This window comes from Colletotrichum spaethianum, assembly GCF_022836535.1.
Source record: "Colletotrichum spaethianum MAFF 239500 DNA, contig02, whole genome shotgun sequence".
NCBI classification, from domain to species: domain Eukaryota; kingdom Fungi; phylum Ascomycota; class Sordariomycetes; order Glomerellales; family Glomerellaceae; genus Colletotrichum; species Colletotrichum spaethianum.
The window spans coordinates 460,015-474,204 of NW_026054772.1; the positions used below are offsets into that span (position 1 = coordinate 460,015).

Consider the following 14,190-nt stretch of genomic DNA (forward strand, 5'->3'; position numbering starts at 1 on the left):
CCCGGACCTTGGCATATATCATTTGCTAACATCCACCACAGGAGAAAAAGGTCTTACCCTTTCATAAGATACGCAAGTATGTTTCAAGGTCAGGCAGCTTTCTCAATACGGAGGCAGATTCACAGTAAGTACGTTGCTCCCAGCGTTCGGTTCTCAAGCTAACGTATTGAGGCGCTACGATTATGAGCACTTGATGATTATATATTTCGATATTTTGCTCATCGACGAAGAGTCTCTTCTGGGTGTCCGTCAAAACGAGCGCTTCCAGCGGCTTGCAGACCTGGTTACCTGTCGCGAGGGCCATGCCGAGCTGGTAGACCGCCAAGTCATAGACTTTGACCATCCTTTGGGGGCACACCATCTAAGGCAAGCGTTTGCCAAGTCTATTACAGCACGAGAGGAAGGTCTGGTGCTGAAACCCGATGACCCCTACTTCGACTTCAGCAAGCACCGCCGCTCCTTTTCCGGTTGCCCCATCAAGCTCAAGAAAGAGTACATCGGCGGTTTTGGTGAAGTGGGCGACTTTGCCGTGGTTGCGGCGCGGTACGACACAACCAGAGCAAGGTGTTATGACATCCCGAACCTCAAGTGGACACACTTCTACCTCGGGTGTCTCGAAAACAAGGAGGACGTTCAGAGATGCCAGGCTCAGCCCAAGTTCACAGTAGTTCACCAAGTGGAGCTCAACGAGACCCTGCTCAAGACTGTGGTGGCATACAGCAACCCAATGCCAGTTTCTTTCGAGGACAATGATGCTTTGGTCCTCAACATTGCGCCGGGCATAGCTCAACAAAAGATGCCCAGTGTGGTCTTCACCAAACCCTTGGTGTTTGATGTCCGCTGTTTCTCGTTCGATAAGGAGGGAAATACGGGCTTCTGGCAGCCGAGGTTCCCACAGGTGTCTAAGGTGCATTTTGACCGGTCCTTCATCGACACCATTTCTTTCTCAGAACTACAAGCTCTTGCAGAGGACGCAACGACAGCACCGGCTTTGGAAGACAGTCAAGAGATGCTCAATTGGATTGCTAGGCTGGAAGGAGCAGATCCCCGTGGCATTTCTGTCGATGCCGTCAGTCAGTCAACAACCACGTCTCGGACGACCCCATCTCGCAACTCGTCGATCCGACCGTCAACTTCGCCAGCCCAGTCTCCTATGCAGAGCCTACTGAAATCTCGTAGATCTCTCCCATCGTTACTTGAAGCTTCAGAATCTTCCGTCGCTACACCTCCAAATTTATCGTATCCAGCCGACATCATGGCCGATACCACCGAGGACGCTCCTAATGACGAAGCAACCCGAATTCCTAGCACCAGCAAGCGAATTTTACGAGGCAAAGACGCCTCTCCGCGCAAGCGATCGAGAGTATCCTCTGAACCTGGTCCTATCAATCAAGGATTGCCCCGATCAACCCGTCGACCGCTCGCCGACATGAGCGTCAACCAGACGGCCCCTTCTCCTCAAGCCTCTCAAGCGCAGCCACAGACGGTGAAACAGGCCGAAATGGTCGACAAACTGACGAAACCAGTCGCTGCTGTCTCTTACAAGTCTGGCCAGCATTCCACAGTCAACCGCGCGGAGGCATTTAAACCACCCGCTCCCAACGCGGAAGCACACTCATCAGCCCAGCCGAAGCATGCATGCCAATATGCTGGCCATAGCTGCCTGCTCACAAACACTACAGTCCTCCTCTCCCCATGCATCGCCCAACAGCCCTGGATAACCGAGAACCTCCTCCCCCTCCACGGTATCCAACAATGGGCGACGAATTCGCACGACTGGACCGATAATCCACCTGCCCCGAAACCATCCGCATCTTCGTCGTCATCGACCACAAACACTCAGAAACGGAGTCTGCGTCCCCGTAGGATCTGCTTCGTTGAACACAACCGCAAAGAAGCGACCCACGCCATGATGACGCACCTCGAAGGCAATCCGCAGTACACGCCGGGCGGCAGGCGCGAGTACGTCGAGGTGTACGACTGGCGGTTTTTGGAGGACATCACTGCTCTGGAAAAGGAGCTCAAAGGATCGAGGCCCTTGGCCGAGCACTCGGGTCCCAAGCGGAAGTGGTGGGTTGGTTTGGCTTAGGGCATTTGGGGGCTTTTTTCTCCTTTTCTTCTGCCAGCATTGGGAAGGAGTTTTTGCGGTATACTTTTTTTTGCGTAGTATAGTCACAAGTCTCTACATCGCGGCGTCGCTGGGTAGTCAACTATGGTAACTGCTGCATTTTTCTCTGAACTCATGATGATGCCTTGGCCTCCTCCTGGTACAGCCCCTTGTAACTCTCCCTCAGCCTCATGAACAAGTGCTCATCCGCAGTAAGCACTTTCCTCTCCGCATACGGGTTCGCGTTCGGCGACCCCTCGGGCGCGACGAACCCCTTGACCCTCTCGCTCGGCACCGGATCCAACGCTACAGACCCGACGGGGTGACAGAAGAAGGCCATGCTATACCGCGGCTCCATATCCGTCTCGCCCTCTGCGCCTTCGCCGCCGAATACGACGCGATGGACGGTGCTACGGAACAGCCCGTTGGTCCAGTAGCTCAGCAGGTCGCCGATGTTGACGAGGATGGGCGGGGAGGGGTCGGATTCCGTGCCGGGTGGGGTGACAGGGACGGGAGCCCAGGCGTTGTCGCGGGTGAGGATCTCGAGGCCGGCCTGGCCGCGGAGACGGAAGAGAAGGGTCAGGGAGCCATAGTCAGAGTGGGCGCCGGCACGGACGTCGTCGGGGGAGGCGGCTGTGGAGGAGGTGGGCGGGTAGTAGAGCATGCGGAGGATCGTGCCCGAGTCACCTTTGGAGCGAAGGTGGGCGGAGGAGAAGAAAGTGGGGGGATCGACCTGGGCGGGTGTGAGTGAGCTGCCGTGAGATGAGTAAGAGGGGCCGGAGGTAAATACTTCGAGCCCGATGCCGAGTAGCTCTAGGAGCTCGAGGCAGAGGGCGTGGCATTGGTCTTCGAAGGAGTTGACGAAGGGCTCGTCGGGTTGGATGGTCGGGGGCAACGGTTGCTGAGCCTTGCCGTCCTTGAACTCGCCAAAGTTGAAGGCCCTGATGGTCGTGTTAGTCACTCTCAAGGATAGTAGAACTCAAAGTCTTACTCCTTGTAATCGCCGACCTGTCACAGGTTAGCATATCGCCCCATCAAATGGCGAGGCTGATTAGAACCCACCTTCTGGTTCTTGGGATCCAACGTCTCAGAGTGCATGCCCGACCAGCCGCGGTTGTTCTTCTGGATCGAGCAAGCGGCCTTCTCCTCCACGGGAGCCTTGAAAAGCTTCTTGGACTGTTCAAGGGTTTAGCATTACCGCTGCTATCACTGAGAATAAAAAGACCACTGTACCAGATCAAAGGCCGCGTCGATATCGCCGACCGAAACATACTTGCCGGTGCTGCGGATGTAGATAAAGCCATGCTCGGCAGCGGCGTCGACAAGCTGGCGTGCGACGGCCGTCCTGTCGATGCCCGGGGAGGCGATGTCGATGATGGGGATGTTGGCGTTGGGCGCCATGGTTCTTACTCTGCTTCAGAAAACTTACCCTCTTGTAAAATGTCCAAAAACGAGGCCTGGAAGTGGTTGAAAGCTGGCGTCTGACCACAGACGTCTAGAGGGGCCAGGTCCGCCCGAAGTCGCGCGAAGTGGGATGCCCGCGATAACGATAAGAGTGGGATGGTAGAGGGGCGGACGCGACCGTCTCGGATGGGGCGTCGGCTTGAATAACGACTATTACGCAGCGTTTGACGGTGATTGGGGGAAGAGACGAGCTCACGATAACGACCTCGAATATGTCGTGTCTTGATGGAAAGCCTTGTCTGCATGTGCGACAGAGCTAAGATGATGTCTAATCTTCGTTTAGTGAACTGGGGGTGTAATATTCAAGTAGCGAAGCTTGGATCGCTCTATGAGAGCTTAGGAGCTGAAGTGTAAGAAGGCGGTGTCTAATGACTAAGGGAGTTTGTCTTGAGGATTTTGGCGTCCGTTTGATTCCCGGTCAGGTTCAGATGCCAGTTGACAATTGGTCCTATGACAAGGCGAGGTCCAGAGTGTTGATAAAGCAGAGCTTGGCTCTCCTCAAAGAAACACCCGAAGTCGCCAGGGCCTAGTTGGGGACTAAACCAGGTACAGGCCCATATGTTATGCTTGCGCTATCGGTACGTTGCGGGAATGCAGCACCCAGGTTCCATGAATGTGTGCTTCTGGAAGAGAACGTTGCACTTGCAAACGACGAAGTCACCCATGAGAGCCCAGGTGTGGGTATCCGAGAAATGGAGATGTGTTGAAGCGGAGAATGGGAGGGGACGTGTTCAACTAGTGGAGGCTGGAGCTTGGAGAGTCTTCATGTCATCTTTAGCAGGACATGCCCGAGAACGGATGAATGGAGGCAGTCTTCGTGATAGCCTCAAATCCAGTGCTCCTAAAGGTTTGAGAGAGTCGTTACAAAGTGTTGACCGGAGAAAACAACATGCAAGGGACAAACAGAAGAAGAGTGCGCAAGACATGGCTGCATCGCACATCCCTGACGCAGACAGAGGACAGATGAATATAAAGAGCGGGGATCGGCAGAGGCGGGGACGGGACCGCTGCAAGGTCTTGAGCGATGCTGCCACTGCCGCACTCCCATGCTGTCTCTCTGTGGCTCTGTTGTGGTCTGGGCTGGGAAACAGTGGTTCGTGCTGGTCGAAAACGGCGTGTTGTTGGATGCTACTCAGTATTAACGCAGGAGACGGCAGGTAGATTTGTTGGCCCCGGAGAGTTCCGAAAGGCATCACCCCAAATGGCAGGTCATGAGATTCGGTTGCTGCGATCGCGGATAGGACGGAGGACAGGAGAAAGGTTCTACCAAAAGGAGAGCTCCTTAGTCTGGAATTGCACCTCGAGCAATCCGGGCCTTTCCTACAAGCTCTCCGCTTGGATCCAATGAGAACCAACGGACTGGTTCGCAACTGCTGTCAAACCAAACAACGGGACACCTAAGGTAGCTGCCAGCCACATGCACCGCCACATGGGGAACCCACCTCCCTCTTCCTCTACGCGCTAACCCTACGAGTTCCCTAGCGCCGCGAAACCCAGGGTTGCCAACTTGCTCCCCCTGTACACCGGTGCGGTACGTCGCACCTGCGTTCCTGAACCCCCAAACTTTCCAGTTTACCTCCCCTCCGCCAGCGTCCATTTCTTAAAGCTCCCCTCTTCTTTGAGACACGCTTGTCGATGTCATTGGCCCTGCAGTTGGCCGTCCTCCTTTCATGACAAGCTCAGTCATTCCTTTGGAAGTCATTTGAACTTCTTCCTCTAGCCGCGCCCGACTCCCAAGCGTCCTGCTCCCCTGAGTGGTCTCGCGACCAAGCTCCACCCGACCTCCCACCTCTAAACGGCTTGTTGTCAACTCGACCCCGACGAAGCTACGTCGCCGTCGCCCAAGGCCCGACAAGATGCCTTGTGAGTCTCTCTCCCCTCTCCTCTACTCTCCCGAACTTCATACCCCGCGATGCGCTGGCGGTCTACTGCACGAACTGCGCCTTCCGGAACCGAGCCTCTTGCCGTCACATGTCTCCAAGGTTACCTGCGTCATACCCGCTTCTTGCTGGGAGGCATTCGACTCCACGCTTGAGTGGGAGCCCTGCACGGGACGAGGCGTACCTCCACAGCTCAGGAAGTACTAAGCCTCTGTCTCGGCGGCTGGCACTGTTCTTCCAGAAGCTACACATCCGCGCTGTCCGTCCGTCCGTCCGTCCAGTGCACGACTTTACACTTTACCACCTCCGAGCTCCCGGTGTACAAGACGACAGGATCTGGAAACTCCAGCTTCTCTCTCCTCTTCCAGCGCTTCGACATCACACTCAAACCTTGCAGCTCGTACCATGAGACGTGACTGACCAAATATGACAGGTCTTGTGGAGGACGCTTGGATCAATGGCCAGGCAGTGTAAGCTGGTCCGCCTCCGACTTCGACATTCTCATAGCTAAAGCGTTGGAACAGGACTCACGATGTCTCCGAGCTCGAGGACTGTGCGATCGCCGTTGATGCGACATACTACCTCCAACTCTTCCTCGACACCCCCCCATTCCACGAACCGCTTCTGCCTGCCCTCGGTGGCATGACTGGCATCGAACACCACCTTCGAGCTGATATCGACCAATGGAAGGCCCACAAGATCGTCCCCTTTTTCATCTTCGACGGCCAGTCCGTAACTGGTCAGGAGGAGGTTGCTGTTCAGCGCGGAAGGGCCGCCAACCAGAAGACGGACGCCGCCTGGAACCTGTACTTCAACAGCGAGGCGCAGCAGGCTGTCGATTCTTTCGGTGCCAACAGTGGTACGCATCGTTGCCATGATGCTGAGGGGTTGCGCTGACCATGGTATTGCAGGCGCCTACCGCATCCAGAATCTCTACCCCTTGTTGAAGTCGATTTTGAAGGATAACGATCTTCACTTCCTTGTCCCTCCATACAACGCCTCCGCTCAGGTATGCTCAATCTTGGTGCAATATGACAGACTCGATACTGACGACCTATTAGCTTGCCTACTTCGACATGATTGACTCGGACCAGTGCGCTGCCGTCATGGGCTCGCAAGAGTTGCTTCTATATCCGATCAAGGATACACTGATCCGCACAATAGATTGGGAAGCAAAGACTGTGACGTCGCTCTCCAAAAAGAACCTCCTTCGATCACTGAACATTAGCGAAGGCATGCTCGGTGACGCTCTCCTTATGACGGGCACCTCGTTCCTGCCACCTTTTCCCCCACTTCAGGACACATCACTCAACCCCCGCCAGCCGTTCACAATCAACGACGCTGTGAATCTGCTTAGAGCATCAGAAAAATCTGTCCAGTCGGCCTGCAGCTCCTATGGCGACATCCTTAAGAAGCAGGACGCCAATTGGTTGGACAAGTACAGGCAAGCCAAGATGGCGGTCAACCATTTCATCTACATTGCCGAAGACGGCGAGATCAAAGTCAACGATTTCGACCACATCACAAGAGACAATCACGAGTACCTCGGTTTGCAGCTGCCTGGAGAACTATTCCATTATCTTAACACTGGTCTGATTGGCTCTCGCGTTCTCGATTATATAACGCATAGTCGAATCGTTGTGACGCCAACCCTGGATGGTGTCGCATCGGAGCAGTACAGAAAGTTGGTTACCAACCAAATCGTTCCTCTCAAAGAGCAGAGCATTGCGCTTCTCATCCCTCGACTCCACCGCGGTTTGCAGCACAATGCCATCACCATGAAAGTTTGGTTCGACGACAGCTTCTCTTACCAGATCAACAAGTCTCTTCAGCCTTCTCCATCTCAGCGCGCCGCCACTTGGGATGTGAAGGAGAGTTCTTTCAAGACTGTCGCTGATGACGTTGCTGACCCCCCTGGCTCCATCGCTTTTGAGATCCTGGCGTTACTGTTCCCCGACTTTGTCAAGGGCACATTCCCCAAGGACAAGAAACGCATCGGCGGCATCGATTCTGTCCAGAACATCACGGCAGTGACCATCTGGAGATTCCTCCATCTTCGTGGCTATGTGGATGATTCGCATACCCTCACCAACTGGGGCAATGCCGTTGCCAGCGCAATCTGGGCGATGAAGGACTCACTCAAAGAGTTGCAGATCCCCGAGGGCCTCAACATTTTCGAGGCAATCCTGACTGCGTTCGAGCTCATTAGACACGACGTGCTCAACTCGCGCCACCGGCACGAGGAGCTCAATGGTGCCCCGATGGCTGGCAGTGACGACGACAAGGCCAGCATCCTTCTCATTAGTCGCTGTGCGTCGCTGTTGAAGCTTCGCCATGAATCCAACGGATATACCGGCCCGCTCAACAAGAACCTTCTGCTGTTCCGGTCACTTTCCACTGCTGTCCGCGAGGCGGATCGCGATCTTGTCGAGGCCATTGTGGCGTCCATGTTCTTGTACGCCCAGTCGAAGAGAGATCGTGACGATTACTTGCAAATTAGTCAGACGTAAGTTCCTCCAATTCTGCTCATACCTCAACTACTCACACATTTTAGACTGCCATTCCTTCATAACCCTGACATCGCTCTGGGCATCGCCGTAAAGACGCTCATGGACGAGCTTCCCGCCGGCGAGAGCGTAGAGAAGCGCCAGGCCAGAATCGAGGACTTCCCTGGGAAGTTCTTCCCTTTTGCCACCAATTTCAAGGATGATGTACAGTTGGCGTTTGCCTTTTTCGAGGCTATCCATAAGGGTGTGCAGACGCTCAACAAGGAGGTTTCAGCAGCCGACAAGGCTGTGTGGTCAACAGCAAGCAAGTATCTGGATCAGAGACGGTTCTAGGTCTAGAGGTATCTGGCCTTGTAGCGTGGCGTTGGAGAATTAAAAAGCAGACGGGGTTCTGGACAGCATGAAGCACGCCAGGCTACCACTACCTGGCGGCATTGGTCGTTTCCAAGGGCAGGATATGAGGCAATTGGAGGTCCATATATAGCCCGAGAGGACTGGGGCGTGGGGTGAGGCTTGCTGCTGGACGAAAACAGACATGAGGTTTGCATTCCAAGTTCATAAAGCCGTAGGTTAGCTGTTCTGTATCTGAAGAATAGAAACAGAGTTAGCCTGGACAATTGCTACTGTGTGGCCAAGAGGTCCGTGACCAACACTGACGACTGGACAAATTATACGGGCAGCAACCTGAGCCATGACTACAATAGCTGAATTCCTGCTAAGCAAGCATTCTTCACACATAAGTCTCGCAAACGTGAACCGTGTTCATTCTCGGAGCCGGCTATGTACAACCAATGGGCCAAGTGTCAAGTTCTCATCGTAAGCAATGCCGTAGTTAACCCTCCCGGCCCCGCGTCGGCCATCTGTCCATGCCGTTCTGAAGAAGCAATGCGACACCCAAACGCCGTCCATGCCAATGGTATCTCTATCCCTGAAACTGTCCCTGCATTCTACCCCGTCATAAGTGAAGGCCAGCCGTATCGAAGCAGTGGTGAAAAGCAAATCTACTCAGGTAATCAACCGTCGTTTGATCGGCTGAGGGACCTGCACGTCGTCGAGTTGGATTTCTTCCTTCGTCTGAATCTTCTGACCCATCTGGCGGATCTTCTCGAGGAGGTGGCTGGAATTGCACAAAATATGTCAGAAAACTTTTATCAAGAGCGTTGATCAAGACTGCGGGTGACGGAGCTCAATGTGCCGGGCAGAATTTCCTTCTTGTACTCTAAAGCAGCGTCGGAGATGACCTGAGACGAAAGTGTAGTCCCGCTGGGAGTTGATCCACTAGAATCCAACTCCCAGAAAGGGGAGACTTCACCCTGAACATCTAAAAGACGCGTATATCTGAAATCAGGAGATGGGGGCGGGGAGGAATACTCTATGGGGAGGCGGTTCTTGCCACCTTCAGTTACTGCGAGGCTGATGCGCTCAACCTGGTTCTCGTTCTCCTGATAGTGAACGTCCTGCATGTGTTCGTGAATTCTCTCACGGCCGTCCTCGGATTCGGGATTGCGCTCGACAAAGTCGCAGTCGTCCTCATCACAAACCCAGGTGCCATTGGGCCCCTTTGGAATGGTAGTCGGGATGTTCTCAGCTCGGACGACTGCCTTGAAAGCTGCGGGCAAGCCTGCGGAGTCGACAGAGGAATCGTCATCTTCAGAGCTGCTAGCGTCATCCATGGCCTCGTCTTCATCGGAGTCGTAGTCATGCGATCTCTTCGCCGCTTTTCGTGAGACAGACTCGGGGGTCTCATCCGGGTCGAAGCGTCGCTTACCACCGGTACCAGCCAGGCGAAGACCCGACATCTTTCCTGCTGGGCGGCCAACCCGTCTAGGTGGGGGAGTTGCAACGGCTGCGGCTTTCTGAGCCTCGCCTTGGCCACTGAGTGCCTGACTACGGTTTCTCGGCACTGTGGTTGCTGTGGCCTTACGTCGGACGAGACTGTCGGGGATCTGTTCAAGTTTGACGTGCTCAAGGGTGATACGAGGGCCCTGCGCAGCCTCCTTGAGTGTGCTCCAGAACCCAGAACCAGCCCACTCGTGCTCGTTCAGGCGTTCGGTCAGCTCCTTTGCGTAGTATTTGAGAATGTCGGATGCTCCCAAGTAGACCTTAATCTTATACTTGTAGTAAAGCTTGGACGAAACTTTCGGGAATGCTACTGCGTTCAACGGGCCAAGTTCTGACTTGATTTCGTCGATACCTTCAATGAGGGCTTCTACGTTGGAGCGGTCGTGAGCCACTTCAACAAGCTCCGTCTGGGGTGGGTCCTCTGGAATGTCGTCCACGTCCATTGTTTCCACTTGTGGCTCGACAACAGGAGGAGGGCTTCGCGACTGTGTCTTCGTCTTTCCTCTCGATCTCGATCTTGTGTCTCGTTGTGAGGTAGCAAAGTCGTGTGAGTCGATCCATGGAGTGCTACCGTTGCTTTCTGACGTGTTCCTCTGTCTCCGTTTTGAAAGGGCTTTCTGCGCAGGAGGCTCATCGGAAGCGACTGGCAGGGCCACGGCCTCGGTCTCTTCAGGCAACAGGGAATTGGGTTTGGCACCTCCCAACTTCTTCTTCCTCAGTTCTAGTACTTTTGCGTGGATGTCCTGCACTGGTTAACTGGAGCTTCCCCACTGGCAGAGGAGGCACTTACTGGGTGTCTATTGGTCATCCACTTGAAGAACACTGTTGGAGACCAGTCGATCTCGGCGTCTTCATAAAAGTGAGACAAGAGAAAGTGTGCGTGGTCGTCACAGCGCTCAACCACCTCATCGTAAGTAGCGCCATCTCCCATAGCGACAGCATACTGCAACACTCGTAAGCAATCGTCCGGTGGAGCAATTTTAGTGAGCAACTGACCTTGAAAAGCAGCGTTTGAATGCTTAGTTGGTCGTGAGCGGCCATTCTCTTTGCCTTCTTTGATCTCTTCTTTCCTTGCTTCGCCTCCTGGGCCTCAACGTGCTCTTCGATGATTCCCAGGATAGTGTAGTATATTGAGACACCCTCAATCGTATGGTCAAAGATTTCCTTGTAGGCTGCTGACGGAGGCCTTATCTCGTACCAGCCTGCTTGGCCCCCAGCCCAGGCGCCGTAGCCGTTGTTGCTAACACCGATGGCGTAGCGAGTGCAATCGCGGGTTTCGATCAGGGCTGTTTTCGTAGAGGGTTTGACGGCTGGAAAAAGTAAGCCTCTAACATGGTCATAGGTATTGCGAGGGAGTGTAACTAACCTCTTGACTTCTGTGTGTCGTCGATAATCACCCGACCACGAACGGTAAATGGGCCTTGGGTATTGACAGTAAACAGCTCGACGAGGCGGCCTGTCTTGTCGCAAATTGTGGCGTCTTCCAGAACGAAGGTCTGCAGCATCTCGGTTTCCTCACGAGAGTCTAGTTCGGGTTCATGTACCTTGAGTACGCTCAGCTCCTTGGCGAAGGCTCGGCCATCGTAGTCGAGAGTGCCCGTTGTCGAATCGGACGTTCTACGTCGTCGTCGTCCGACCATAATGGCAACGGCCTAGGCTGCTGCCTTTCTTGGGAATGGGGGGTCGAGTAAAGCTGCGAGCATGCGCACGAAACGGGCAAACAGCACCACCGGCTTCGAGTGTTTGTCGCTGTGTTTGCCGCAAGCTCTGGAGGCCTGAGTCGTGAGGTGGAAGGCAGGTTGTTGTGCTGTTGCGGGGGCGACGGGTGCAGTTGCGGCGAGCCACGACGGCGATCGGTGCGTGGGTCGGAAAGGAAGCACGCGAACGCGATCCGAAATCCATTAAAGAAAGCGCGAGGGTGCTGCACTCCTTGCGCCAGCGACGGTACCCTTCTCTCTGTTAGAGGTATTGATGCGGGGCAGACTCGGCCACCGCTTCTCCCCCACTGAAGCTGGTAGGCAAACGTAGCCGGACTCGGTGCCCGCGCAGGGGGCTTGCTGGTTTGTGGTCCCAGTCGGCAGGGGTTCGGTCATTCCTTGACCAATGGATAAGCTGATAAGAAACGCTGGAACGTCCCTTCCTAAAAAATTTACCAAAAAACGCATGCAGAGAAGCACGAACCGAAGCGCAAAAGCTAAGGTAAAGAGAAGGCTGCACCTCTCCTTCCCCCCACCGGCCCTTGATCTTTCCTTCCTGCCTCTTTTCCCATACCTTTCAATATCGAGCGGATGCGAGCTGCGTCCAGCTTTTGGAAGATGGCGAAAGACACCGTACTCGAGGGCGTCTTCGGTAAGTTTCGACTCTCTGCCTCCCTTAATCCTCCTTTGACGCCATGACTTTCTTTCGCGACGCCTGCTGGCGCAATGCGCGATGCGACTTGCCGACCGCTGACCGTGTTTATCCACTACTAGCCATCAACAAGCCGTACGGCATGAGCTCCGCGCAGGTGATCCGCGATTGCCAGACGCAAATGAACCCTTCGGGTCTGTTCAAGCCTTTGATTGAGAGGGACCTCGCTGCCAAGATGTCCGAGTCGAAGAACGAATGGAGTCGTCGCCGGGCCGTTAAGAAAGACTCGCGCGTGAAGATGGGCCACGGAGGAACCCTCGACCCATTGGCGACTGGCGTGCTCATCCTGGGCGTCGGATCGGGAACTAAGTCGCTCGGCTCGTTCCTCGACTGCACAAAGACCTACGAGACTGTCGTTCTCTTCGGCGCAAGCACAGACACCTATGACCGCGTTGGCAGAATATTGAGCAGACGGCAGTACGACGAAATCACGAAGGACAAGGTTGAGAAGGCATTGGAAGGCTTTCGGGGCAAATTCCAGCAAATTCCGCCTCTGTACTCGGCGCTCAAGATGGAGGGCAAGCCCTTATACGAGTACGCTCGTGAGGGCAAGGCCATCCCGCGGGAAATCGCAGGGCGAGAAGTTGAGGTCACTGAGCTTGAGATGGTCGAGTGGTACGAGCCTGGCACGCACAACTACAGATGGCCTACAGAGGAAGCAGAGGCGGCCGAGAAGAACCTCGCTGAGCAGGTCTGGCGGGTAGAGAAGCAGCAGGGATCCAGCCGCAAACTGACTCCCGACGAGGAAAAGGAGGAAGAAAAGGCCCTCTCCGAGCACGAGACTGTTAAGAAGAAGTTTGAGGAGCGCCAGGACGGTCTTATCCGTGACAAGCCTGCAAAGAAGCAGAAGCCACCCAAGAACCCGGCCCTCATGTCCGGCGCCCTGGGACAGCTCCCGGCTGGCAAGGGCTCCAACCTGATCCCCCCGCCTCCGTCCGCCGATGAGCCGTTCCCCTGGACCGACAAGGGACCGCCCGCTGCCCGGATCCGCATGACGGTCACCTCTGGATTCTACGTGCGCAGCTTCTGCCACGACCTTGGTGCCAAAGTCGACTCCGCGGGCATGATGGCGGAGCTGGAGCGTTCGCGACAAGGCGACTTTGAAGTCCGCACCGACAACTGCCTGGAATACGAAGACCTACTCAAGGGAGAGGAGGTCTGGGGCCCCAAGGTGACGCAGATGCTGAACGTCTGGACCGAGAAGTACCCCAACGGAGCGCCCCAGGTGGCCCAGAAGCGGCAGAACAACCAGGAGCAGCAGAACCAGGGCCGCAAGCAGGACAGGAAGCGCAAGTGGGAGGGTAGCAAGAAGTTCGACAAGAACGTCAAGAAGAGGAGAAACTCTAGCTCTGGAGATGAGGCGCCTGCCTCGAAGGTTGCAAAGACGGAGGCGTCTAAGGAGACCAAGGAGTCGCCCAAGGGATCTCCCAAGGCGTCACTGAAGTCTTCGCCCAAGACATCACCCAAAGGTTCGCTAAAGTCTTCCCCAAAGGGTTCTCCCAAGGTGAAGGCAGCTGACACAAAGAAGAAACTGAAGCCTGAAGAAATCGAGTGGGAGGGCATCCAGGACTAAGCGCCTGGGGCCCGGATAGATGAAAGATGTGCACAGGGACGACAGAAATGGTGTTACTAAGAAAAGATCCGAGCTGTTTGGCTGCAATTGGAAAAAGGGCAAGGCGTACGGAGGCTTCATTTTGCATGACCCAGAAAAGCATTACGGACGGACTTGAGGATGAGCAGTAGCTGCTACCTCCCCGAGAGTCCGCTCATTACTGATCGACCATTTGTCGATAGATATTAAAGAGAGAGTGTGTTGCAGATACCTGGTTTCGTGCCTCTTGTTCCGTCTTTCAGATTATGGCCGAATATGCAATTTCCCACCCAATCCATCCGTTTTTGATGCTCCTCCAGGTCCCATTATGCCCCCCATAGCCATCCACCAAATTATCCGTCCGTAGGTATCCGAGAAAGTTTGCCAAAG

General features: G+C 54.8%; 5 protein-coding genes across 5 annotated transcripts; 3 read left to right on the forward strand and 2 right to left on the reverse strand.

The window, feature by feature from the left end:
- Positions 1 to 1,255: 1,255 nt before the first annotated feature.
- ColSpa_01012 (uncharacterized protein) lies at positions 1,256 to 2,089 on the forward strand (the record flags this gene model as incomplete). The annotated part of the gene is made up of 1 exon (XM_049267224.1): positions 1,256 to 2,089. The coding sequence occupies one exon, from the start codon at positions 1,256 to 1,258 to the stop codon at positions 2,087 to 2,089; it is 834 nt and encodes a 277-aa protein (XP_049123181.1).
- A 151-nt stretch (positions 2,090 to 2,240) lies between these two features.
- ColSpa_01013 (UPF0676 protein) lies at positions 2,241 to 3,508 on the reverse strand (the record flags this gene model as incomplete). The annotated part of the gene is made up of 4 exons (XM_049267225.1): positions 2,241 to 3,048; positions 3,099 to 3,115; positions 3,170 to 3,283; positions 3,341 to 3,508. 4 exons carry the CDS (start codon positions 3,506 to 3,508, stop codon positions 2,241 to 2,243), a joined length of 1,107 nt encoding a protein of 368 aa, XP_049123182.1.
- A 2,369-nt stretch (positions 3,509 to 5,877) lies between these two features.
- ColSpa_01014 (uncharacterized protein) lies at positions 5,878 to 8,291 on the forward strand (the record flags this gene model as incomplete). The annotated part of the gene is made up of 5 exons (XM_049267226.1): positions 5,878 to 5,921; positions 5,976 to 6,310; positions 6,363 to 6,460; positions 6,513 to 7,957; positions 8,006 to 8,291. The coding sequence occupies 5 exons, from the start codon at positions 5,878 to 5,880 to the stop codon at positions 8,289 to 8,291; spliced, it is 2,208 nt and encodes a 735-aa protein (XP_049123183.1).
- Positions 8,292 to 9,109: 818 nt separating this feature from the next.
- On the reverse strand, positions 9,110 to 11,440 carry ColSpa_01015 (uncharacterized protein; the record flags this gene model as incomplete). Its single annotated transcript, XM_049267227.1, has 4 exons — positions 9,110 to 10,543; positions 10,591 to 10,743; positions 10,797 to 11,110; positions 11,167 to 11,440. The coding sequence occupies 4 exons, from the start codon at positions 11,438 to 11,440 to the stop codon at positions 9,110 to 9,112; spliced, it is 2,175 nt and encodes a 724-aa protein (XP_049123184.1).
- Positions 11,441 to 12,115: 675 nt separating this feature from the next.
- Positions 12,116 to 13,782, forward strand: ColSpa_01016 (tRNA threonylcarbamoyladenosine dehydratase; the record flags this gene model as incomplete). The annotated part of the gene is made up of 2 exons (XM_049267228.1): positions 12,116 to 12,149; positions 12,272 to 13,782. 2 exons carry the CDS (start codon positions 12,116 to 12,118, stop codon positions 13,780 to 13,782), a joined length of 1,545 nt encoding a protein of 514 aa, XP_049123185.1.
- Positions 13,783 to 14,190: the final 408 nt, after the last annotated feature.